The sequence below is a fragment of the Solanum pennellii genome, chromosome 2 (genome assembly GCF_001406875.1).
Source record: "Solanum pennellii chromosome 2, SPENNV200".
Taxonomy (NCBI): domain Eukaryota; kingdom Viridiplantae; phylum Streptophyta; class Magnoliopsida; order Solanales; family Solanaceae; genus Solanum; species Solanum pennellii.
This window is the reverse complement of record NC_028638.1, coordinates 52,092,384-52,117,718: the sequence shown is the minus strand read 5'-3', so window position 1 is coordinate 52,117,718 and position 25,335 is coordinate 52,092,384. Positions and strand designations below refer to the sequence as shown.

The window sequence follows — 25,335 nt, the reverse complement described above, 5'->3', positions numbered from 1 at the left end:
GGGGGGTAGGATCATAGGGTTGGAACAATAGAAGGTAAGACAGGAACTATACCACAAGTCCAACCAGAGACAATACTGCAAAGAATGAATGCCAATTTTCAGGGGTGAACTCCTGGATTGAGTAGAAAAAGTTTGTGGAGTGACAAATAAAGAAAGTCAATCCCAACAGAAAGAAAGAGATCTCATTAAATTCAGGAAATTGCTTGATCAATTATTATGAATGTAAACAACTGACCTTCAGGAAGAATGACATTGCAACAAGCAAGCTGCTAGCAGTCATTACAGATGAGGATACCTAAAGAAAAGAGTATAATCAAGTTGTCCATTTGTTTTATTTTTCAGCAATAGAAACTTCATGTGAAATTTCTGGAAGGGCTTACAATGAGGAGTAGCCTGCGTCCCGCCTTGTCCACCAGTGATGCAGAGATACCAGTGACGATGACCTATAAAAGATGTACATTAACTTGGAATAATATATAAATATAAACTAACACTAGATCCAAGGGAACCAGCTTACCTGAATAGCCCCAATACCAAATGTTGCTGCTTTACTGGATGATATTCCTGCCAATTTGAAGAGCATTACAATTAAACTCCTATGTCAAACCAGTTGTAACATTTCATAGTGTCTCTATGACTAGGTGGTATTATACATACAGTCTAATTCTGATACACCTGGAATTAATTTGGCAAATTAAGAGAAGGCTCGTGATACCTTCTAAGAGTGGGATACTGCACGCGATAATGTAGAATTGAGACAATAGTTCGTAGTAACTTGCCTATTTTACTTGAATCTACTACAAAAACTTCATCCTGATATCAGATGTGGTCCCGACTTTTTGTTGTCTAATTCTCCAGTTCATCACCTCTTGCTGACAATGTAATCAAAATTTTTGTTCAAGGTGGATATCATGCTACAACATGGTTGGGTCATGAATGAATATACAAGTCTCTAGCTGGTGTTTGGTAAAGCTGTTTACCCAAACTGTAGTATATGTCGATCTGGTTAAGGGCATATTACCTTTTGGCACTGCAGTGTATGTGAATCTGGATAATGGTATATTATCTTAGATTGAGAGATCATCACAACATGGGAATCATTTCTCAGGTACCAACAAAATGAAAATGAATAGTTCAAAAGGCATGGCATATTTGAATGGACACTCATGAAATATGGCTAAGTTCCATATCTATTTCCATCAAGCAGATTTTCCAGGCATACGTTCAAGCAAAAGCAAGAAGTACTGGAAGGAATTTTAAAAGGACATAAATATCAAAACTTCGTTTTCACAAACATCAAAATAAAAATTCAAAACAACTTAAAAAGAAACTGTTTATTGTGTTTAGTCAACTTATTGTTTTTTCTTTCAAGAGTACCTTAAAAGTAGGCTTGATCTTACCAGGTGATATACATTCTACGGTTCCTTTACAGTTAATAGCTTTAACACTTTTCTTATTAATAAGTTGATAGTTTCTTTTTGAGATGGAATAAGTTGATAGTTCAAAACTTCAAACTTTGTCTTTTGAGCTCTCCCCCCTCACACAAAACGAAGTCTTTCGTCATCCCATATTTATTGCAGGGTGTTATCTAGGATGCAGAGGAAGAAATTCATTATACTCTTCATGCAAAACGTGGAATTCTTTTTCCCATTTCTGCTATCCAGGTTGTTACTTACTCTGTTTCTACCAGCCAGAGTAAAGAACAAAAAGAATGGCGTGATAATACTTGTAACCGCCAGTTTCAAATCATTTGATGATTCAGATATGCATTTCTTTTTCTTTTTTTTAATGACAAGGGAAACCCGCAGCAGCTACCCCCTTTGGGTGCGCACATGGAAAATCCCCGCTCCTATTGCTAATTCAGGTATGCATTTCTAACAGATAATCAAGGAACGGAACTGACCAGCTGATTTGAAGATGTTACTGGAATAGAATAAAACACCATTAACTCCACTGAGTTGCTGGAGTGCGAGTAGTCCAATACCTACCTGAATAAAATCAGCCGATAAAATGAGTCTTGACAAGAGTAGGGGGTTTCCTTTCAAGTCCTTGTCTAGTCAAGGATACCAGACATAAATCAGCATAATTAAGGAATCCAACACAAATGTGTACCAGCAAAGGATAGTAATATCGCCGTATCTTAAGCTCAGAAAACCGAATGGTAGCTTTTTTAGTTGATGATCTCACAGATTTCTGAGACAAGGACAGGAGAAACAAATGATGATGAACACATTTTTAGTAGTTTGCATTGCAAGAAGTTTTTGCAGTGCAATTTGAGGGTTCAAAATAGTTGAGAAATCATCATTTAACACATTCCACATTTTACCTTGATCTCATTCACTTCTGAGGATATATCTGTGTCAAATCCCCGTAGAACTTGCAAAGAAGTTTCAAAATCTTCATTCAGCCCATTTTTAGCCTAAATAATGCAGCATTGACATCAGTATAATGTAAAAATGAAAACCTAGTTGTGACAAACATAAGTTTGGAACTCATACCAACCAACGAGGAGATTCAGGTATAAAAAATAGACCAGGTATCAAAACCATGCATGGTAACATTCCTGCAGAGTGACATAAAGGATTACTAATAAATATGTTCAAAATCAAGTATACAAATGACTTCACATTATAACAGAAAGACATCAGCTCATTCAATGTTTTTGAGTTGCTTCAATGAACTTGCAGATGAAGAATAACTTCAAATATTTCAAGAAGGAAAGGGAATTTTAGAAAGATGAAAAACTTGTTTCAGCAAGATGAACGTCGTCAAATGCTTACTTGATTAAAAAAAAATGCTACTAATTCTAGCATCTTAAAATAGAGAAGTTAATAAGATAACAATCAGTTTGTCAATCACCAAATGGTTAGGGAAACTATTGCAATTAAGCTAATTTAAACAAGAAAAACTGTATTGCTCACCTATAACAGCAAGCACTCTCCAGCTTACAAATAATCCCAACAGATATACCAGCATAATCCCCACTGTTACAGAGAGCTAATGCCAAGATATCAAATTATTTCTTTTTTCAATTAAAAATGAGCCATTTTTATATATATATCATAAAACCTAGAGAATTGAGTGACCAGGGATATCTCTAAATCCCAATACAAAACCAACCTGGTTAATGGATCCAAGAACTCCCCTCATGTTTTTAGGTGAAATCTCTGCTATATATACAGGCACCTGCAGATAACAAGCAAGAAGATTCAGCAAGCAGGACTATTAACCATAACTTCAAGAAGAACAAGTAGAGAAGTTGAACAATTAAGATTACCACATAGGAAATAATGCCGACACCAAAACCTTCCAACAGCCTTCCCATATATAAAAATGAGACATCCTGTTAAAAGTGGGAAAAGGGCATGTACGGTCAAGTTAATTACCTATAAAATTGCAGATTCAATCAGAATGAGCAAGAGATAACAACTAATCACTTACAGTGGCAAATGAAACGGCAAGCCATCCAATAATATTAGGAATTGATGCAATCATTAGAGTCTGTATTTCAGAGAGAGATGAGGTAACTGGGAAAGTTACTAAAGAACCAAAGGAAGAAAAATAAAAGATTATCATAGTGTTGAACTATTGTTAGAAAAGTTTTAGACCAACGGTAGAGTTGCTCCTTCGGTGACATGTAGCTCACAGATTTGATGTGTGAAAACTTTTTATTTCTTTTTTAAGCAGAAATGCGAAGGAAAGGTTGTGGCATTAAGAATACAAGACTAAACAGTTGAAAGTGCCTTAAAATTATACCCCTTTTCGTCCAATGTATTCTGATATTTGACCGCTTGCAATTGCGCCAATCATTGCACCAACATTTGCTAAAGATCCAAAGATCGAGAACTGTCCATGAAAAAATAACACTATGTTTAACCATACATCAGCAAGAAGATACTAAATAAAATCGGCCACCTATGAACTTTTTCAAGAAAAGTCCCACGGTTTCTTTCAGTCACTAATTCTATTGTTTCCGTTGAGAACTTGTAGCTTCACTACACTAGATACACGGTGTGTCTGGTAGGAAGGGAAGTGTTTTCCATGAAAACCTCATTTTCTATTCCTTATAATTATTTCAATTGTAACTTCATATCACTTGCTTCAATTAGCATTATTATCAATCTCTAGATACTCAAAAGAAAAGTCTAATCAAACACTCTAATTTGCGACAAAATAGTATTAGTATCAATTGTTTGATATATACTTGTGTATATATATAGGGAGAGAAACAAATTTTCATTTTACCGTACCACATACACCCCCAAAAAACTACCCCAGTTTCCCTGCTGTTGTTTTAAAAAACGGAAATAAATGTACTAAGACAAAATAAATACCTCTGAAATGGTAAGTCTAAGGTCGCTGGTGATTTCGGATTGGGTAGGGTTAGAGTAGCCACACTACAAAATTACAAAAGCAACCATAATACAATTAATTATATAAAATTTGTATATGGAAATGCAAGGTGATGAAGAAATTAATCGTCATACAGTGAAGCCAAATTGAATTGGGCCTAATGCAACAATGAGAACACAAAGATAAATGGAGATAGATTCGCGGAGGATTTGGGCTGAGGATCCCATCATACTGGACTGGCGGGAGCTCATCCGGTACCAGCTACCGGTATGCAGCAAGGGCTTCCGAAGCCCGTCCTCGGTGTTATCATCTCGGAAACTCATTGTTGTTCCGTGTCTTCTGTTTCCGTTTAGGATAAAGGTGAAAAAAGATGAGAGGAGAAGTAGAATGGCGAAAGGGATTATTCATGAAAACGTTAATGGCGTATGCTTCGCAACTGACTCTAAAATAACGGTGAAACATTTCCCGCGCCACTTGAAGCGGAATGGACACACCTTTTTTATTTGTTTATTATTAAACTTCCTTTTAATAGTTTCAATTTTATTTTATTTTGGTTTAATATCAGTGACATAATTGAAATATGAAATATGCAGGTTTATACGGGTTGTTTGATATTGCTGTTAAAAATCATGATCAAATATGATATGGTGGATAAAAGTTTAATGAGACCTCATTTATAATTTGCCAGGTGATCCATTTCAGATAAATGGTCAAATTTCTTTTTCTCTCTCGTTTTTGATTTCTTTTCTAGCAATTTTTTTAAATTTTTTACTTTCACTTAAATAACTTTATTCATGAAATATATGAAGTCCAAAAAATCTTATGAGACTCATTTTATTTATAACATTTTGATATTGTTTTTATCTCTATTTTGATAATCTATATTATTAAAATAGTTATATAAAATTATTTGTTAATTTAGATATAGTTAATGACAATTTTTCTATTTTATTATTATAACAGTTAATTATTTTTGAAAATATAAATAAAATTTAAAAGTTACCAAGAAAATTAAGGTATAACTTAGTAAAAGTATTATTCTATTTATGATTTCTTTATGAAATTTATAAAAGAAAAAGTAGATTATTAATATGAAAAACAAAGAAGGCTTAAATTTAATAAGTTATTTTTTTTTCCAATAATTTCATAATTTAAAAGCACTTCAATCTACAAATACTATTCAATAAGTAAATATAACTGAAAAAACATCAATGATCTTGGCTAACAATTACATAAGCTTTGATACTATTATCATAAAATTAAAAAAACGAAAAAAAAACATCCATAAACATCAACAAAAATTCATATTATTATCATTTATTTACACGATATTTTTATTCTTAGAATTCATGCTAGGTGAAATTTAATAAATATTTTGCTTATCTACTTTTCTTACACGTTTCTTAAGAAATTATTAATATAATAATAATTTTAATAATTTATTCCTTAAAAAGAATTTTTGCAATTTTACAAAAGTTATTTATAATTTAGAAAACAATAATTGTAAGGATTAAAAAACTACTTATATCTTAGTTTTATAAAATAAAGTAAATTTCAAACAACTATTTATTATAATAGAATAAATAGCATGGAATAGAAAAAAATATTGAAATAATAAACTAAAAACTTATAAAATGAATCTAAAAATTAAAATTAAAATTCAGTACGTAACAAAAAAAAAAAAGCAAAACCTAATTAGATCAGCAAATAAAATTCTTACAAGATTTGATTAACATAATTTTAGAGAATAAAAAAAATTAAAAAGATCAAAACACAAAATATATTGAACAAGGAACATAAAACCAAAAAAAATAAGCATAATGCATAAATATGACCCTTAACTTGGCGTCAATTGATAACTATGACATTTAATTTTGGGTGTGCACAAGTAGAGACTTAAATTTGTATAAAATTAAACAAATAAATATATTAATTCATGGCAATTTTGCATCCTACGTGTATTATGATATGAAAAACACTTGTGTCTACTTGTTCAATTTTATAATAGTTTAAGTGTCTACTTATACACATTCAAAGTTGAAGGGTATAGTTGTTCGTTGACGTCAAGTTAAAAGTCACGTTTATGTACTATGCCAAAAAACAAAGGCAACTTAAAGATATTCTTTATTAGCTTGACAAATGGGTTACATCTATGTCGATTTTCAAAGAAAGAATGCCTCATACAAGTATGGCATGGCGTGCCTCATACCTAATAAATTTTTTCTAAAATCTCTTATTTTTGGAAGCATTTTTCTTAAATAGCTTTTTAGAAAATGCTTTGAAAAAAAAACAATTTATTTTTGGCAAATTCCTTTCAAAAAAATTTGATAATTTGTGATTGACTAATTTTCTTTAAAAAATGTTTTTGAGAGTCAAATTACGAAAAAGAATAAGTATCAATATACTTTCAATGTTAAAATTATTTTATGGAGAAAAACTATTTCAAACATGCAAAAGCTCTAATTACGTTTTTAATTTAATTATTTAAAATATACATATTCAAATTTTCAATCAATATTGTACATAGTTAATATTGTTAAAAAATATTAAAAAGAGAAATACTTTTCTCCTTTTTAATCCTACAATAATATTGTTGGCACATTTATTTTTAATTCTGTAAAATAATACAACATAATATATAGATAATAATATGAAACATAAATATGTAGAAAATTTATTGTATGAAAATAAATCAAACTTATGAAATTTGATAATTTATTAATAAGGGATATATAATAAATATGTATATATGTAAGAATATTTAGTCTTAAAAAATTAATTTTCTATTTCTGTTTTTATTTTTTTTAGAAAAAAACATAAATTTTTTAGATTCTTTCCTATCAACATAAACTTAAAAAAAAAAAACACTTCTGACCTCTTAATAATCTTAATAAAAATAGCAAATAGGCTCTTAATTTCTTTGACTATGGCCAACAAATTTATCATGGTTATTAATTGTGTCATCACTTAATTACTCGTATATTATATTGAGGTTATTTTATTGTTTTATTTCGACACTAATATAATTGTAAATATATTTGAGAAATAACATACAAAGAGATTAAAAATACACATTACTTAATTGATGATTAAATATACTTTTTAAAATATACCAAGTATTAAAAATTTAAGATTTAATATATACTGAATCTTTCATTTCTCACATGAGTCATATGTGTGATTAATTATAATTTAATGTCAATGAAATATATTTAAATCCGACACCAATAATTGTATTCTTATTACATGAGATGCATTTAGATATGATTTCAAAATAATATTCTACACTTAAAAAAATGTAAATTATATGAAAATCTTTTTGGAGGTAAAATATAAAAATTTGTAATGAATTTATTCTTTTACAAATTTTCATACTAATCTTTAAGAATTAAAAATTAGAATGGGCTCGATCTTTGCAACATTCCAGTACTTTGGGCAAGCCTTTAGTAGGCCATAGAAAAAGAGCGAAAAATATAGACGCACCTTTAGTCCATGACACATGTTGGCATATGGGCTCCTCGATTATCAAAATGACAACTTTCATATATAACAAATAAAAAAATTATATTTATAAGTTATAGCAAAATTTATATTTTTGCATTTCATAGCAAATATATAAATGAATAATTTGCTATACATATACAATTATATAATTCGTTGGCCTATTTTACTGCAATTTTATAATTTGTTGGCCTATTTCGGTACAATTGTATAATTCACTGATCTATTTCGCTGCAATATCTGTATAAAATTTGTCTTTGTATACAATTGAATTGAAGTAAAATATTTGTATATTACATAATTATATGTGTATAGGAAGAAAATATATGTTTTTGCATGTGTATATACAATTTTCTCTTGCTTTATACAGAACAAAAACACAACTTAATTGTATAAGTATATATTCTTTTTCTTGTGCTTTTTAATTGTATATGTATATATGTGTAATATGTATATAATAATAAAAATTTGTATTAGTTGAATTTATATATGTATAAGAAAATTCATGATTTTTTTTATATACGGGTATATGCGTGAAGCAGATGCCATTTAATAGTATACTCTATTTCTGGATCCCGCGTAACCGAAGAAGCAGTCATTTTCTTGTCATTTTGTTCGGAGAGACTGCTATAGCAAATTATATGAAACAATAATTGTGAATTGAAATAAAGCAAACTGTAATCATAATATTTAATTTGAATTAATAGTTTGCTATTATATAAATTTCCTGTACCAAATTATATTATGTATTTTTGAAGTAAATTAACTTGAATGAAGTTGAAAATAGATAATCTTCAAATTTTTACTAACTCTCAAGATCAAAAATTAAATCTCGTCAAACTTGACGTTAAAAGTTGAAGGTATGACTCATGAGTGACAAATAGAGGAATTTATTCTGATCGCTTTCGGCTGTTGTACACATCCAAACCTGATAATATTTTTTTAAAAAAAAATTTATTTAAGTAACACTTCAGTTGAAAGAGCCAATAATGTGTTGATGTTGTTTGGGGGATCTTACATCGAAATTTTACTAGGGATGCAAGTGTACTTTTCTATGACACATTATTCCGTAGGGAGGATTTATTCATCTTATCATAATCATATCCTTGAGTTATTTGACATTAGGTGAAAGGGAAGCGTAAAAACTTTATTTCTTCATACACATAATATTAACTTTCACTTAAACACTTATTTATTGTACATGTCTATAATAAAGCATAGTATATATGGGGGTGATTTGAAAGGGATTGACTATGCTAGTGGAGAAGTATATATGGGCAAGATTTGTCTACTTTTCTCCTTGTTTTATTCCCTTAAGAAACGACAAAATAACCTTTGCAATAGTGGTGGAGCAGCCATGAGAAAATTTAAAATACTAAAAAATAATACAAAGGAGTAATATATTTTTTTTTCAAAATAATTTTAAAGAAACGCCTCGATCTTACTTGACTCTGCTTATGCTATGCACCCTCTCTATACTCATACAACCTATCTTTTACGGTGAACCAAGCATAACATTTTTAGGTTTAATGACAAAGATAATAAATTTTTTCAGCCTTCCAAAGAGTTTTTCCATAATAATGGACCTTAGTATATGTCTGGAGAATATATTACTTTGTATGTTTTATAAAATGCTATAATTGATAGGGGCTGGAAGGCACGTGAGATTTGAGAATGCCAAATTGGCAAAAAAGTGAAAATTAAATTAGTTATGACTTATGATACTACTCCTTTGCACAGTAAGTAATTAGAGTAAAAAAGATAGCATGTTAGCTATAAAAAAACAATATCAGCGTTACTTTGGATTTATTTCTCAACTAATAGTTACTTTATTTTGGACAGTCGCATCTCTTTTTTTGTTCTAATTTAGTTTAATAAAAGAATTATTTTTTTAAGATAATAATTATTAATTGGAATCACTATCGACTTTCATGTGACTTTGTTAGAACAACGGTTGGGCAATTTTGTGGTTTGTCAACGTTTGACCTGATCAAACTAATTAAAACAAACTCGCTTTGGGTACTTAATTTTCTAAGCCTTAACTTAGGTCATCATAATGATGGTTCACTAATATTGATAAAGGTTACTAATATTGATAAAGGTTGTGGTAGAGCAGTAACTACTCTTCATCTTTAATCAAGTAGTTTTGGGTAAGGATCATTTTATCTCCTAATGTTGTACTTCTCTTCATTATGAGGCCTTGGACACGAGTCTCCTTGAATATGAAATCACCTTTGTTAAAAAATACTTTACATATAAGACTTTGCGATGCGAATTAAAATTTAACCAGACTTTAATGTATATATATACGCGCAAAAACAAAAAATGATGGTTAATTGAATGTATACATTCTTTTGTTATTTTCTCTTCTATGATCATAAAATAAATCAATATAGTCAGGTGTGAAGAAAGGATATGAGTAAATGTTTTAGGAAGTGTGAGTTGATGATGTGGGACAGTGGGACTAAAGAACATAATAATATGTGGGCTCAAAAATGAGAATGCTTGAGTAAACCATATTACTTGAGGGGTCCTGGAATATTGATTTTGATAAATCTTTACACAGAGAGCTAATCTTTTAAAATTTTGAGTTAGGTTCGAAGTTCATTTTTGACATGATATCAAGTCATGCCCATCCATATTATGATGTATGTCCTGATGATCTCATCTTATATTGGTCATTTTCCTGTTGACGTCAAGTTTAAGTATGGGAGGGTGCAAAGTATATTGTTTGGCATAATATATAAATATATTCTTTAAATTGGCTTTAAATCACATTTATATCCTCAAATTTTGGGTGTGTACAAGTAGTCATTTAAACTAGCATGAAGTTGAGCAAATAGACACACATGACATCCTATATGTCTTTTTTTGTCCTAAATGGTGTCTTGCGTGTATTGAGCCACGTAGAATTCATATGTTTACTTGTTCAACTTTATATAAGTTTATATATCTACTTGCGTTATTCAAAAGTAGTAAAAAACAAAAGTAAAGATTTGAGTTCCTTCCAAGAAGTATATAAAATAAAACTAAATTAAAAGATACATTTATATATTATACCTGTTTTTTAATAGTCTCATGCACTTGTCAAAAGCAAATATGGGTTGGTTTAAATCCAAAAGTGATTAACTGAGGACATATATATGCTGAGTAAATAGGAAATTTAAGTGGTTATGTTAGCCGATATGATGTATATGAAATGTTAGTCATATCTCAATTTATATGATATTTTTTTTAATTTAATAAAAAAAATCATCTTTCTTTATTCGATGATTATTTAATCACAACATTTCCATTTTATGCTTATTAGATTCTACTTAAACATTATTTTGTGAATAAATATTAACTAAAAGTAATTTTAATAAGGAGAATTCAATATATATATATATATATATATATTTATATTTATATTTTAAATTTGATAGTAGTATCAAATAAATTGAGACGTAACAAATGTGTGCAGATTCCACTAATACTCAGATTTAAAACTTTTATTTTTTTTTGGGAGTAGGAAGCGTGAAGCTGGTGATGTGACTTGTCCATAATCTCCCATTAGATTTTGCCTGTCCTTTTCTTTCCGCTCTTCCAGGACTCTGTATTGGACCCCCACCCCCTTCACCCATATTTTTCTTCTTTCCTCCTATCAAATTTAAGAGCCCGTTTGGCTATAGACTTTTTAAATAATATTTGAGAAAAAATTTAATAAATAATATTTGTTCGTACAGTTATTATTATTATTTAATAAATATTTTTGGTAAATATTTTAAATTCTCAAATACTAATTTTTCTAATATTTGGGTCAAATCTCATTATTTGGGATCTTTTAAAAATTAAAATTATATCCCAAACTTTTATCTTTAACAAAAACACCCTTTATAGTAGTTATTTGCGTTGTATTACATAATTTTTTACGTGAACACCAAAATATTGATTAAATAAATATTTAGTGAATATTAAATAATAATATGATTATTGATGAAAATGATGAAAAATTAGCTCAAGGTAACAAAGTCATGTGCTTCGTCTATTTCACGATGTATGAAATGATGCTTGTTGCACTCACTCCAAATTACCACATTGCTCTAGTTTCATGGCCACTATTTGTTATTGTTGTAACGAAGATCCAATTGACTTGTAATACAAACTCATAGTTAGTTTTGATAGTTTTTAAAACTTATGGGTATAAATCATATTTTTCTAAAAAGGTAAAATATATTTCCCAAATCCTATGGCCAAACACATGGTGAAATTTCACCCAAATTTCCACTCAAATAATATTTACAAAGAATATTTAAAAATTTCTGGCCGAACGCTAACTAAATTTCTTTGAAACTCTCATATATATTCATTTTTACGTAACAAAATATTTTTTTCTTTCCAATCCGATTACGCACTGCATGGCCCATTTGAAAGTGACACTTTCAATAAAAAAATTCTCAGTACACAAAGCTCAAACTTAAAATTTCAGATCAAAGGTGAAATAGTTTCAATCACTCCACACGACGCATGTTATCTCTCTATAACAATATTATTATACAACACCACTTTATTATAACAATCAAACTATTTTTTCGAAATTGATTTTTATGTTATATTTACTTTTGTAGTAATAGGTTTTTAAAGTGCTAGATATTCTAAAAGACTCACAAAAAGTCATATTAGTATGCAGATCTTAGAAACAAACCCAACTTTCTGAAACAATGATACCTTACTAAACAATCAAGTTCTTCAAAAGAACTGTTTTCTATCTATAACAGTAATAATCGTCTTTACAACATTACAACATTGTTTTTCTTTTTAGTAGTATGATTACTAATCATTTTAATAGAATTCTAGAATATTTTTTTTCCTCTAAATATTATGTGAACATATTTTTCTTAATTGAAAGATTTCCTCGTTCATTAAGCTTAAGATTGTTACATCCAAAACATTCAAAAAAAAATCAAATTTATGCCTATAATGATCAAAGATTATTTAAATAGTGCTATTGCAGACAAAAAATCTTGAAACCAGTTATGTCATGACAGAGACATTTGATTGTACATGAGTTTTCAGGTAAGAAAACACTAGGAAATGTTACTTCATCAATTCCAAATTACGAAACAAAGATAAATTCGATATGAAATTTATCTCAACTAGTGGATATTGTGTGAATATAAGAGTTTATAAAATAGAAAAAGAAATCTCAAATCAAATCGCAGATGCCACGCGATTTGTCCTGTTGACTCTTACTCCTCAACAGCCAAAACATAGCCCATAGGCTAAATGTGACTAAGTAATAGATGTGAATAGTGAAAAACAAAATAAAAATATAGTATTGTGAATTTAAATGTGGCTTTCACCCAAAATAAATAAATAAATATACGATCTCATAATTCCCAATATTACTAAAAAAATATCCTCAGTGATAACTATTATTTAAACACATTTTATATATCATAATGTTATTTACCAGTATATATTTTTTCGAAAGTTGTCAATAAATCTACTCCAGTACATTTTAAATTCATTTTCGCTATATTAGTAATTATTTGAAAGATCGACAGAATAAGAACAAAAAACAATCGTATCACTTTAATTGCAGTACAATTATTTTCTTCTACTTCAAAGTTAGAGAAGAGGGAGAGAGATACTCATGAAATGGGACGAAACTACCGTCTAAACGAAGTAAAATAATACTTCCTCCTTCTCATTTTACGCCAGGCCGTTTGAATAATATTTTTTAATTTTTTTAAAAATTATAATTTAAAATAATTCTTAAATATTTATAAATCATTTCATTAAAAATAATAAACAAAAGTTTTGAAGTCAGAATATATCTAATTATAGCAAAGTCATATTCACTCTGTTCACTTTTAATTATCAATTTTCACTTTTTAAAATTCAATTCGATTAATTTTTAAAGTTAAATTAAATTATATTAGCGATATTTTTAAAAATAAAAAATTAAATATTCAAAAATTATACAAAAATTACTATAAATTATAATTTTTTTACATATCAATATGATTAGAAAATATATTATAAAATATTAATAAAATTCTTATAATTTGAATCCAGGACAATAATTAGAAGCGAATGGAGGGAGTTTAGACTAATAAAAAGGACGCATTAAATGAGAGTCACAAATAATAAGGTTAGGGTTCTGGCACGTGTATCCATATGAAGCTACTCGTTGTTGTACTTAAATTAATGATTAGTAAGACCCTTATCTCTTAATTTAATAATTGAAACCCTAATCCAACATTAGATTTAAATAACATACTACATGTTCCACCAATCAAGAAAAGCGTAGTGTATGCAGATCAATTAAACAAATGGTTTTTAGCTTTCCGTTTTTTGTGATAGGCAACTTCAATCATCAATGATTAAACTAGTCTACTAATGGATTAAAGATTATTTAATTGCTTAATTTTAGAATTAAAAAATGTGCAAACACTGTTCTTGGACTCTTTATTGTTACTATTTTCAGTAATTCTAATAATTTATCCTGTTCGTATGTTTTCATTGGACGGTGGCGCAGTGATGGCCAGGAACAATTTCCAAATCCTTCTCCGACAGATAATCAAAAGCAAAGATTATAAAAGTTGCACAGTGTTATCTTCTTTCCAGCTCCTAATATAATGACAAGTTGAACTTTATATGTGTAGTATTATTTTAAAAAAAATATTCACTATCCGAACAACTCTATTTTGATTTATTAATTTTAAGTAGAGAAAATTTTCAATGTCAAAAATTTCTTTTTAAACCATAATGACTAAATATTTGTAAGCAATCAGATGACGAATTCTTGTTTTTCTCCATACATGTATTTTCTCCCTCATTTTTCGTATTTTAAAGTTCTGGTGTACATTTCAATTGCAATACTAAAATAGTTATGTCACCAAGCAGTATCACACAACAGAAGAGGCCATTCAGTATCGTCTTTGTTTGTGAATATTAATGTGTCCGTAAGAAGCTCTGATGGCAAATGTTATCCCCACTTAAAAAAATATCCTATTGAGAGACATAACGAACAATCAACCTCTCCATCTCGAAACTTCTAAAATAGTTAATTGTAGATAGAGAACATGCCCTCTGCCTCTAATACTAAGATTTCATTTAGCTTTAAATTTTGTAGTTGAAACTTTAAATTTTGAATTTTGAAAAATCTAAATTATACTTTACATGATATTTTTTTAAAAAGTATTTTGTTTTTTTTTTTAGTTTTGGAAACCTAAAATACTTGAAAACAGGTTAAATAATTTCATTACCAAACAAACCATTGAAGATGAACTTTCAAAATCTACTGTTAATACCCATGATCAAAAGCTAGCTAAGTCAAGCATAACTCCCCCAAAAACTCATGTCACTACAAATAATATCTATCATTTATTATATAGCACCCTTTATTTTATTTTTTTCGACAACCCCACGCCAAACAAATTCCGTGGAAATTCATACAAGAGGTACACATACGGAAGTCTTTACATGAGACCCACACCTTAGGCTGTCACGAAGTCCCAAATTTTGACTATACCTCTCCCCAAATGGGGAACTGGATATCATCCCCCTCCCCATCAAAATAATTATCTGCCTCTTAATAACATGGAAGTAAAAAAATAAAGGTAAGATCACTTTAATAAAACAAAGTGAGAAAACCAGGGAGCAGAGATGCCATTTTGCTTGTAGAAACAGTTACATTTTACTACTATCATCATCATCATCAGAAAACTAAAGGCAAATCTCCTTTACAGATTCTCTTAATAACAAGGTTGGTAATTTGCAAGCACTGCCTTGTCGTTTTAGAAAGAAAAGAGAGAGTGTGTATAACATCTGACACACACACTAACGGAAAGAAATTGCTGCAATTGCTTTACCGTGGACCATAATACACGACCCCCACTTTATCTTTCCAGTACCAAAAAGCCCCCCCTTCCTATGATGCCCTTTCTCTTTCTAATATAACCTCTGATTTTGTCTTATCTTTGAAAATTAGGGCTAATGCAATTGTTATCTTGTGTTTTGGTGAAGAATTTAAACTACATATTAGATTAGATGGACCCTATTTAGTTAGGTCACCATCTATAATTTCTTCTCATATATATATTCCACGTTTTCTGACATAGTGAAAGGAAGCGTTAAGCGTAATAATAATGAGATTGTTGGACCAGTGTGCAGGCTGCAGAAGAGGACGAACATGACCTTGTCGGTTGTTTAGTGGAGTAAGTCTTACTTTCATCAATGTCTTATGGCAACTCATTACTATTTCTTTTACCTACCAAACTCTCTTTCTTTTGTGCTTTCTTCGGTTGAATGCCTCTTAAGGAGACACAAGATCATTTAATTTCTTCTCTAAAAATCATCTTCATATTCTTAACAAATTTCTGTAATTTACCTCAATTTTCTTGAAATTATTACTCCCCCCTACCTCCTACTACTAGAGCTAGCACAGCACCAAGGTCATTGGGTCAATTCTTTGTCCATTTATTAGCCTTTCTAATAGTACATACAGTGGATTTAGCACTAAATATATCACACTCAATTGATTAGTCCTCCAATTATGATACATCACTGTGTTACCTAAAAAGAGTTTACAAGATATTTTTATTTTTGTAACTTAGGATAGATTACCAGAAGGTGAAAGTTTAAGATCATTTCAGATAGATAGCAAAATTAGGATTTATGGAACACAGAGGCCAAGAAAAGGATATGGGCTTGTCTAATCCCAATCCCATGAGTTATAACCCATCTCAACTTAACCAGCAAGAATCATCTTCCTCTGCAGCAAACAAATTCCTTACTGCTCCTATAGCACCAAATAGAACAACAAATGAACATGAGAATACCATTTTTAGCCCTAACCAAACCCTAGATCAGCATAATATTACTCAAAGTTCAGATCCAGATCCAGTTCGACAACTATCTACTAGTTCAGCAAGTGAGAGGAATATTACCCCCGTCCGGTACAAAGAATGTCTCAAAAATCATGCTGCAAATTTGGGAGGATATGTACTAGACGGTTGCGGAGAATTCATGCCAAGCGGAGAAGAAGAGACACCGGAATACCTGAAATGTGCAGCTTGTGATTGTCACCGCAATTTTCATAGGAAAGAGACTGAGGACGAATCACAAACACCTGGTGTGCATAGAAATAACCACCGTATACCCAACCAAACTCCGCCTTCTCTTCCAGCTGTGCCTACGCAGCAACAACACCATCATAAATACTCTCACAGCTATCCAAGAGGTCACATGGCACCAGTAATGATGAGTTTCGGCGGGAACACGGGAGTTGCAGCTGAATCATCTAGTGAAGATCTGAATATGTTTCACGGAGGACAAGGGATAATTCAGCCTTGTAATTTTTCGGCATCGAAGAAGAGATTTCGAACGAAATTCAGTCAACAACAGAAAGATAGAATGCTAGAGTTCGCTGAGAAACTGGGATGGAGAATTCAGAAACAAGATGAACAAGAAGTGCATCAATTTTGTAATGAAGTGGGCGTGAAGAGACAAGTGTTCAAAGTGTGGATGCACAACAGCAAACAAGCAACCAAGAAGAAACAAACTTAAACAGGCAAGACTACAAAATCCAAATTTAGATAAATTCATTAGAGACACTCTTTTTTTTTGTGCATAAATCTGATAGTTTATTATTAGACAAATAGTAGTAATTACTATTCTTTGATCACAAAATTTAAACCTTATGTGGTTAGTACTCTTTAGTAGCACCAATTAATTCTATCACAAAAGTCTCTTTAAATTCCCTATTCTGTGCATTGGATTGCGATCGCTAAGTTACTAAATTTGTATTTTTCCTTGTTTTTGTGTTGTCGGGGGTATCAATCATGGAAATAACAAAGACAAAGTTAAACATAATCTTTCTCTTTCAACTTGCTTGCTATAATTTGAGTAGCAAAGTAAAGGGAAATTAAACTACTGAACTAATCAATAGGTAGGTAATAGAATTAATCGACTCGTACAATGATTTTATGCTCTACAAATATTAAAGATACTAGTAGGTAAGTAGTTGCTCAATAGGCTTAATAATGCTTGAAAGGTTGTACTAGTAGATAATCTTAATTATTACTAGTACAATGAACTAGTACGTATAGGGCCCTCACTATATCATCCCAGAAACTCTTCGGCCAAAAATGTGACAACCATAACACCATAGCCATCATTGCTCACCCAGGTGACATGAGATTAATATGCTTATTACAAGGCAAAATTAGTCACCTGGATGATTTGTAAATGTGATTGATGCAGCAGTAGACTTGTTACTGTATGTTATTTCTGCAAGACAAGTCTCTTTCTATAAATGTAAAAATCTATAGGTAGATGAAACTTGTATTATATTACATGTACAACAAAAATACAAACAGAAACCATACATGATATGTTTTGATACTCTTGGATTGTTGAACCTCGTGTTTACATAAATGTGATCGATAGTGATTGTCATGGAAGAATGACATTTAAATCAAGGCATTACTATCCTATAATAAGAAGAGTGTTTCCAACAAGAAACTTCTCTGTAATTAGGCTTTTATATTGAATAAACGTTAGTTAAAAGTTTATTAGAATTACTGCTATAAGATACATCGTCCTATCGGCAGTATTGCAGTAATCACAAACATGGAGTTCCAAGTTTTTAAAAAACATGAAGTATTACAAAAAAAAGTCCAATGTCGTCGTAGGTTATTGTGAGGATTTTTTTTCCCAACTCGGAAAGGAAAAGAAACACAAGTTTTTGCGACTGAATTTGTATGTGTGAAATTTGAATTCTTGTTAAAGGATATCATGCAGATAAAGTTTAGATCCAGTATCATCTATGGTGTTTCATAAGCAGAAGAAAACTTTAAGCACGTCAATACCGAAGGAGGAAACTTAAATGAATTTCCAATGATATTTATGATACCTATTAACCCAAAATATACTAGTTCTACTATTAATTTGGAACCGTCCAAATTGAAAAAAGATTTTTGTATGGCCCATCCAGATCTTAGCCATAAATAAATTCTATGGAGAGAACAAGCACAAACTCACTACGAAAATGCCATTATTTTTTGATGAAATATATATTTAGATTGAATCAGAATGAAGAAAAGACAAATAATTGGAAAAAAAAAAATCACGTTCTATCAACACATTTTTCGTGGAGGTCCTCCTGTTTTTTGAACGTACATGACTTTGGAACAGTATAATTATCTGGTTAGCCCACAATATAATGGTACGTCCCAATATTTAAGCATAGGTCTTGTCATTCCAGTAGTCATAAATTGAAATAATGGGATTCTCGTACACGACTGCTCAAATTCAACGATAGTAACAGTATTATTTTAATAGCGGGTAGTTGGTACAATCACTTTTGCACCTATTTTATTTTGTCAATGGAAGTAGTGACAAGTTTCAAAGAAAATAGTATGCATAGTAAGCGTCGTTATTTTCTTTATTTAATTTAACACGAGTTATAACCTTACAGAATTGAAAAATATAATATGTCCCAACTTTAAAAAAATTGAGAAAAATATTATAGTAAAATCTAAGCTACTCACCTGATAGAAAATTACTTCAATGAGGATTTCTGGGGCTGTTATATATGTCTAATTGATCATCATATCATAATTCATTGCCACTCGCACTTCTCAATTTTGCTCCAACGTTACCTGCAGCGTCCGACGCCTTCTCTTTGGCCGTTTCATATTTATCCTTTGCCTGTTCATTCATCGTGTTCTTGGCACTGTTGTAAGTTTCATGCACTTTTGATTTGGCCCCCTCATATCCAGCATACGCTTTGTCTCTCGCTCTATCGGTAGCCATTCTTATGTTGTGATCGGCTTTACCAGAGGCGTACTCATAGGCATCCGATGCTTTATTGGAAGCCTCGTCCCTTGCTCGGTTCATCTTTTCGGATACAAATCCATAAGCATCATACGCTTTGTCTTTCCCAATTTCTTTCGCATCACTTGCTTTATCAGAAGCAAAACCATAAGCATCCGATGCTTTATTCCTAGCTGAACTACCCATTCCGGAAGCAGCATTCATGGAATCACGCGCCTTCTCAGAGGCGACATCTTTGGCATTGTAAGCTTTATGTTTGACGCTTTCTCTGGCATCAGCGGCCATGTCAGAAGCAATGTTAGTGGCTTGACTTGCCTTATCAGAAGCATAAGCATAAGCATCATGTGCCTTCTCTTTGGCAAAATCAGTAGCATCATAAGCCTTATGTTTGGCACTTTCTTTAGCATCGGCCGCCGTATCTGAAGCAATGTTCTTGGCTTGACCTGCCTTATCAGATGCATAGGCATAAGCATCATGAGCCTTTTCCTTGGCAAACTCGGCAGCTGTTTTTGTGGCTTGGCCGGTTTTCTCCGATGCATAGGCATAAGCATCAAACGCATTTTCTTTTCCTCTTTCTTTGGCATGACTAGCGGTATCTGCTGCTGCATCCATAGCTTGATTGGCTTTCTTGGACGCATAATTTTTAGCATCACCAAATTTGTCAGATGCTACATCAGCCATCTCCTTAGCCTTTGGAGAACCATACCTTTGGGTTTCTGCAAAAAAACATCTGATTATTAGTAACTCTTTCGCAATACAAGTTGTCTCTCGGTTTCTTGTAGAGAACGTCTCTGGATGGGCTTATAGTTCATAAGTTAAAGAATCTAAGTTCTTGACTTTGACTTATTTGTATTGTTCTGACTTGAAAACAAGTGCAAACACTTACTTGTTTTACCCAAACACTACAGAAGTGTTAAAAATGACTTCTCGCACAAAAAAAGAAAACTTAAAATAAGTCCACCCAAATAGGCTCTGAAAGCTTGAAGACAAGACGAAAAGGTACCATGTGCAACAGAATTAACAGAATCTCTTGCATTTGATGCAGTTTCCTTTGCGCTATCCGCTAATCTTTGGGCTTCATCTTTCGCATCGTCTTGGTGCCTGAAAATAAGAGTGATAATCCCACAAATAGTTATTTAGATTAGCGTACTTACAGAGACCCGCGCCAATTTAGAAATGATTGATCGACATTTGAACAGAAGGCAATGTCCGATAATGAAACAAACTACTACAGTATTCACTTGTGGTAAAAGCGGTACGTAACAAGAAGTAACAAACATTTGCCTAAACAATTCAAATAAAATGTTTCAAACCTTCACCTGAAAATGCTTCAGATATGTTTTGAGTTTCTTTCAAAGGTTTTCCGAATAAATTGTATGACACTTACACTTGTCCATTTATAAAAGGGGAAATGAAATTTGTAAAAACTTGTTTATCAACTCCCTCTATTTTGATATTTTTTCGATCACTTAAAAATAGATTTCTCAAAGAATTAATTGTTAGTCATACAACGAAAAAGCCATAAGCTACCTATTTTAATGTTACAATCACAAAAGGTTGACAATGGAGACTCTATCTATGCAAATCAAGGGTCATGTTGAACAGTGCTCAAAATAGATTCTATATCCACTGTCTTAAGAGTGTACCCTAGAGAAAGATACAAATTTGAACCTACATTTAGCTAGGGACTACTTTTGTAAAAAGGCATCCAAATGTTATGTCTACGAGCCCAAAAAGATTTGTAGAGCATCACTTGCTCAAATAAGGCAGAGACGCATCGAAGATCGCAAAAAAGGATAAAAAGGGAAACTTACATACACTACATTAACATAAAAAATATCATTATTATATATTTTTAGTTGCAATTAAAATTCTTTGTATAAGCTCTTAAAGCAGATAAAACTTTAACGACATTCGTGACAATTAGCACTCTTTATTAAAATCAATATTTACCACTTAAAGTTGTTGTTGTTTTTATTGTAGTGATAAATGATACTACACCCTCGATCGGATCTCAATTTAAGTACGATAAAAATTTATATTTAATCTAAATTATTTATAAAAAGATATTATTACACTTAATTTTTGTGGCAATAGCTAAAAGTTTATAAGTTTGGTCAAACAAATTCATACTTGGTTTTTTTTTTTTGGGTTAATTTTATGCATTTGATAAAAATGAAAAATGCTTATAAAGCAAGTATTTATAAGCCAGAAACAGTCTTGAACCAACAACCTTAAAGGCATTTTTGGTTTAACCATATTTTTCTGGCTTTTACCCTAATATTATTCGTACTCTCTAAGACAACTTTAATTAAGTATTAATCTACTTTTTCCGCAGTTTTGTGTTCCTTTTTTTTGTGTGTTCCTTTTTTTTTTTTTAAGTAAACATAAATATAAATTTCAGTTCATATTTTTTCTGCAAACGCTTCGAGGATATTTCGCATATTTTAATTTTTAAAAAATCCATATCAACGTCCTTTTACCAAAAAAGGTTACTTACTCCCTGTGCCATATTACTTGTTCCCTTTCTCCTTGTGAAAATTACTAATTTAGCCTTTAAAGGAACTTTTTTAAAAGTTGACATAGTAGTACTCGTTTAACCTGTCAAAAAGAAAACTAGTTTTATAAGTGTAAATAAGAAAATTTTCGTTAATTTATCTTGCTTATTATTATTATTATTACTGTAGACGAGTATAACATGACAAAGAGAAAGTTCCGTTCCTTTTAAGAGTTGTATCCAAACACAAATACTTACTTATTTATAAAAAAAAATCAATTGGGGTGAATGAATGTTATGTTATAAATAGAGGGAGTAATTAATTAGCTTACTGCGACAATTTGGAAGAGACCCAATCAGTCCAAGAAGCACTTTGCTTAGACTGTTGTGCTTTGTTATTTATCCCTCCCGCAGCCATACTCGCTCTCTGCCACGCAATCTCCGCCGCTTCCTCTCCCCAACACCAACTCACACTTAACATACCACACAATAACACTAGAAACAACGTCATCTTCAAACCCATTTTTATACTTATTATGTATGAATTGTTTTTTTTCAAGTTTCCAACTTGATCGATTACTTTTCGTTTTTTTTTTGTTTTTTTTTTTTGGGAATTATTATGAAATTGTTAGAATGGAAGAGGGAGATATATATGTACTATAAACATTGGAAGTTGGAGAGAGCGGTTCTTTAGAGAAACAAAATAGCAACGTGGATGCATGTGAAATGAGGTCTTATGTTTTACTGCCACGTAATTAAAATGGCTAAGACCAAGTCTTTACCGTTGATTTTTACCTTTTTTTTCCTCTCTCTCAACTATTGGACAACTTTCTTTCTTTTTCCAACAATTATTATTCTGAATAAATCATTTGAAACTTTGTTTCTGTTAAAAAGAATGACAAAAGTTTTAGGGATAATTTCAGAGAAAAAATATTTTTTAGCAAAGAAATTTAGCATTGTTTTTGCGTTGTAAAATATGATAATTAAATGAAAAATGTAATATTAAGAAAGGGTAAATTTGTCAATTAGTATTTAGTTATATTAATGAGATAAAAAGATTTGTTAAAAAAAATTTAAAATAAAAAAAGTATATGTAATATTGTGAACCACGAGAAAAATTAATATGATTGAGCGAAGATGAGGAAAGGTCTCTAAAATTATCACAAAGTTTTGTATAAAATAGCTAGATTTGAACCATCCTTTTCCTTTAATCTAAAAATCACTTTCAATAGAGGTTAAATATTTAGATAATATACTCAGAGACTTCAATAGTCTTATTAGCCAAACGAATAAACAATTCAAAGTAAAGAAACGAACAAATGTCATCAGTAAGAATGGATAGTACAATTTATTCGTTAGGCTAATAAGACCTTCCCTTGAGTAGGTCAAAAGTCGGTAAATCATAGCGTGGTAATTTTTATTGTAACGGTGCACTTTAGGTTCGATCTATTCCTTGAATAGTTTTTCACATATGTATTTCAAGCCTTGTTCAATAATTCTTGCGCTCATTAAATTAATTTGAGAATTTTCATCTACCATACAAATGTCATTCAAAAAGATATGATCTCCATTATGGTTACAACAATTGTTTAACGATGTACTGCAACTCAACAATATGAAATTTATCATTACATCAACCACAATAATTTTACTTCAACATCCATAAATTATATTATGCTCATTAATTCGAAACGATAATATTCAGGGTTATACAATGATAACACTAACACATCTCACTAGATCTAAGAAGAAAATTATAACTTAGTGTATTCATAATTTTGAGAGAATAATATGTCTTTCCACGTACCACATATCTTTGACTTTGACTGGTATTATACCTCGTACTCCTGTACAAAGAAGAACTTTAAATCAACTACTTGAACCAAAAAAAAGTTTGACGCATCTCATGAATTGACGGTTGATACATTAAAGTAAACAATGCTTACTAACATGACTTGTTAAGAAAAACAATACACTAAAAACTCCATATTGTCAAGACAAACTTTATGGTAGTATCAGAATCACATATTATAGATTTCAAAGTATTGGAATAAAATATTGAGTTAGATAATGGTCGGGTACGGAGTATCTAAGTATATATAGACAAAAGAAGTCTCTCAATACTTACCTGTATTTAGAAAATATTGGACCTTAAGAATTTTATCCAAAAAAAAGAGACTAGCTAGAAGGATTACATCTCATGTGGGCTCATTGACAGGATAACAAATTGAATAGAATGTGCATGGCCAAGCATACTAAAAATATTTTTAATTTTTTTATCGCGTAACTATAGTTTGATCCAAAGTAAATTATATTGTTACCTTTAATAGATTAACGAGATTTTCCACCTGACTTGTATTTTGGGAATGGGACGTCACCGGATTCAATGTGCTTAAGATCCTCTACAAGTATAGCATAGTGATGTTTAACTTCTTCAACTGATTTCCCACCAACATATCTAGCAATGTTTTGCCATCGATCAGATGTGTCCTTATCGTAGACCGCGAGTGCCTGCTCGAATTTCTTGTTTTCTCTTGGAGTCCAAGCAGTGAGTGAATTTGATGCCATCTTTATGATAAAAATACTGAAGTATATATTAATTTTTGAGCAAATCTTGAGAACTATGAATTGTAAATTGGAAGTGAGTGAGAAGTTGTTAAGGGAGGTGTTGAATTTATAACAAGGAGAAGATGCTGGGTGGGTGGGGTAATGCCAGTTGGGGAATATATAAATTCATACAAATGAAAGAATCATTGGGTGATTCGTCAATTTAGAAACCACAAGTACGTAGAACAAATTAAATGGTGAAGAAGGAGAATCAGTACTTATTACCATAATATAAAGGACATGTTGTTATTTATTCATGGTCTCTTGGTGTATAACATTTGTAGTGGAATATGACTGTACATTGATAAGACTAATGGAATAATTAGGGAATCAATTAAGGGAAGAAAGTTATAAACCATTGTAATTAGATTAAATTAATGTGCGATATTGGTTATTGGTGATAGGTGTGAGATGATGGAAGAAATTTTTATTCTTCCTCTCCGTACTATTAAATTCACTAGAACTTGATGATCTCATTCCTTTTCTTAAGAATCTCATAAAGAGTTTTTTTCGTCTTATTTTGTATAAGAGTTTGATTACTTTTAAAATAA

General features: G+C 30.8%; 4 protein-coding genes across 4 annotated transcripts in view; 1 reads left to right on the top strand and 3 right to left on the bottom strand.

Moving 5' to 3' along the window:
• LOC107009284 (sugar transporter ERD6-like 6) overlaps positions 1–4,747 on the bottom strand; it is a 6,809-nt gene extending 2,062 nt beyond the window's left edge. The window contains exons 1-15 of the mRNA XM_015208596.2: positions 4,488–4,747; positions 4,335–4,397; positions 3,757–3,846; positions 3,442–3,501; positions 3,278–3,343; positions 3,121–3,186; positions 2,922–2,997; positions 2,499–2,563; positions 2,327–2,419; positions 2,113–2,193; positions 1,904–1,988; positions 518–564; positions 381–443; positions 236–295; positions 53–112 (exon numbers count right to left, since the gene is read on the bottom strand). Of these exons, the coding sequence (XP_015064082.1) occupies positions 53–112; positions 236–295; positions 381–443; positions 518–564; positions 1,904–1,988; positions 2,113–2,193; positions 2,327–2,419; positions 2,499–2,563; positions 2,922–2,997; positions 3,121–3,186; positions 3,278–3,343; positions 3,442–3,501; positions 3,757–3,846; positions 4,335–4,397; positions 4,488–4,676 (1,164 nt within the window). The 5' untranslated portion in view covers positions 4,677–4,747. The remainder of the gene's footprint in view (positions 1–52; positions 113–235; positions 296–380; positions 444–517; positions 565–1,903; positions 1,989–2,112; positions 2,194–2,326; positions 2,420–2,498; positions 2,564–2,921; positions 2,998–3,120; positions 3,187–3,277; positions 3,344–3,441; positions 3,502–3,756; positions 3,847–4,334; positions 4,398–4,487) is intronic.
• Positions 4,748–15,817: 11,070 nt separating this feature from the next.
• Positions 15,818–17,715, top strand: LOC107009289 (zinc-finger homeodomain protein 6). The gene has a single exon (XM_015208600.2). The coding sequence runs from the start codon at positions 16,519–16,521 to the stop codon at positions 17,407–17,409; it is 891 nt and encodes a 296-aa protein (XP_015064086.1). The 5' UTR covers positions 15,818–16,518; the 3' UTR covers positions 17,410–17,715.
• A 1,439-nt stretch (positions 17,716–19,154) lies between these two features.
• On the bottom strand, positions 19,155–22,802 carry LOC107010585 (late embryogenesis abundant protein 76). The gene is made up of 3 exons (XM_015209864.2): positions 22,510–22,802; positions 20,684–20,781; positions 19,155–20,396 (listed from the first exon to the last, which is right to left on the bottom strand). The coding sequence occupies exons 1-3, from the start codon at positions 22,698–22,700 to the stop codon at positions 19,459–19,461; spliced, it is 1,227 nt and encodes a 408-aa protein (XP_015065350.1). The 5' UTR covers positions 22,701–22,802; the 3' UTR covers positions 19,155–19,458.
• Positions 22,803–23,723: 921 nt separating this feature from the next.
• Positions 23,724–24,844, bottom strand: LOC107009415 (protein RADIALIS-like 5). Its single transcript, XM_015208750.2, has 2 exons — positions 24,499–24,844; positions 23,724–24,024 (listed from the first exon to the last, which is right to left on the bottom strand). Exon 1 carries the CDS (start codon positions 24,743–24,745, stop codon positions 24,509–24,511), a length of 237 nt encoding a protein of 78 aa, XP_015064236.1. The 5' UTR covers positions 24,746–24,844; the 3' UTR covers positions 23,724–24,024; positions 24,499–24,508.
• Between the last annotated feature and the right edge of the window lie 491 nt (positions 24,845–25,335).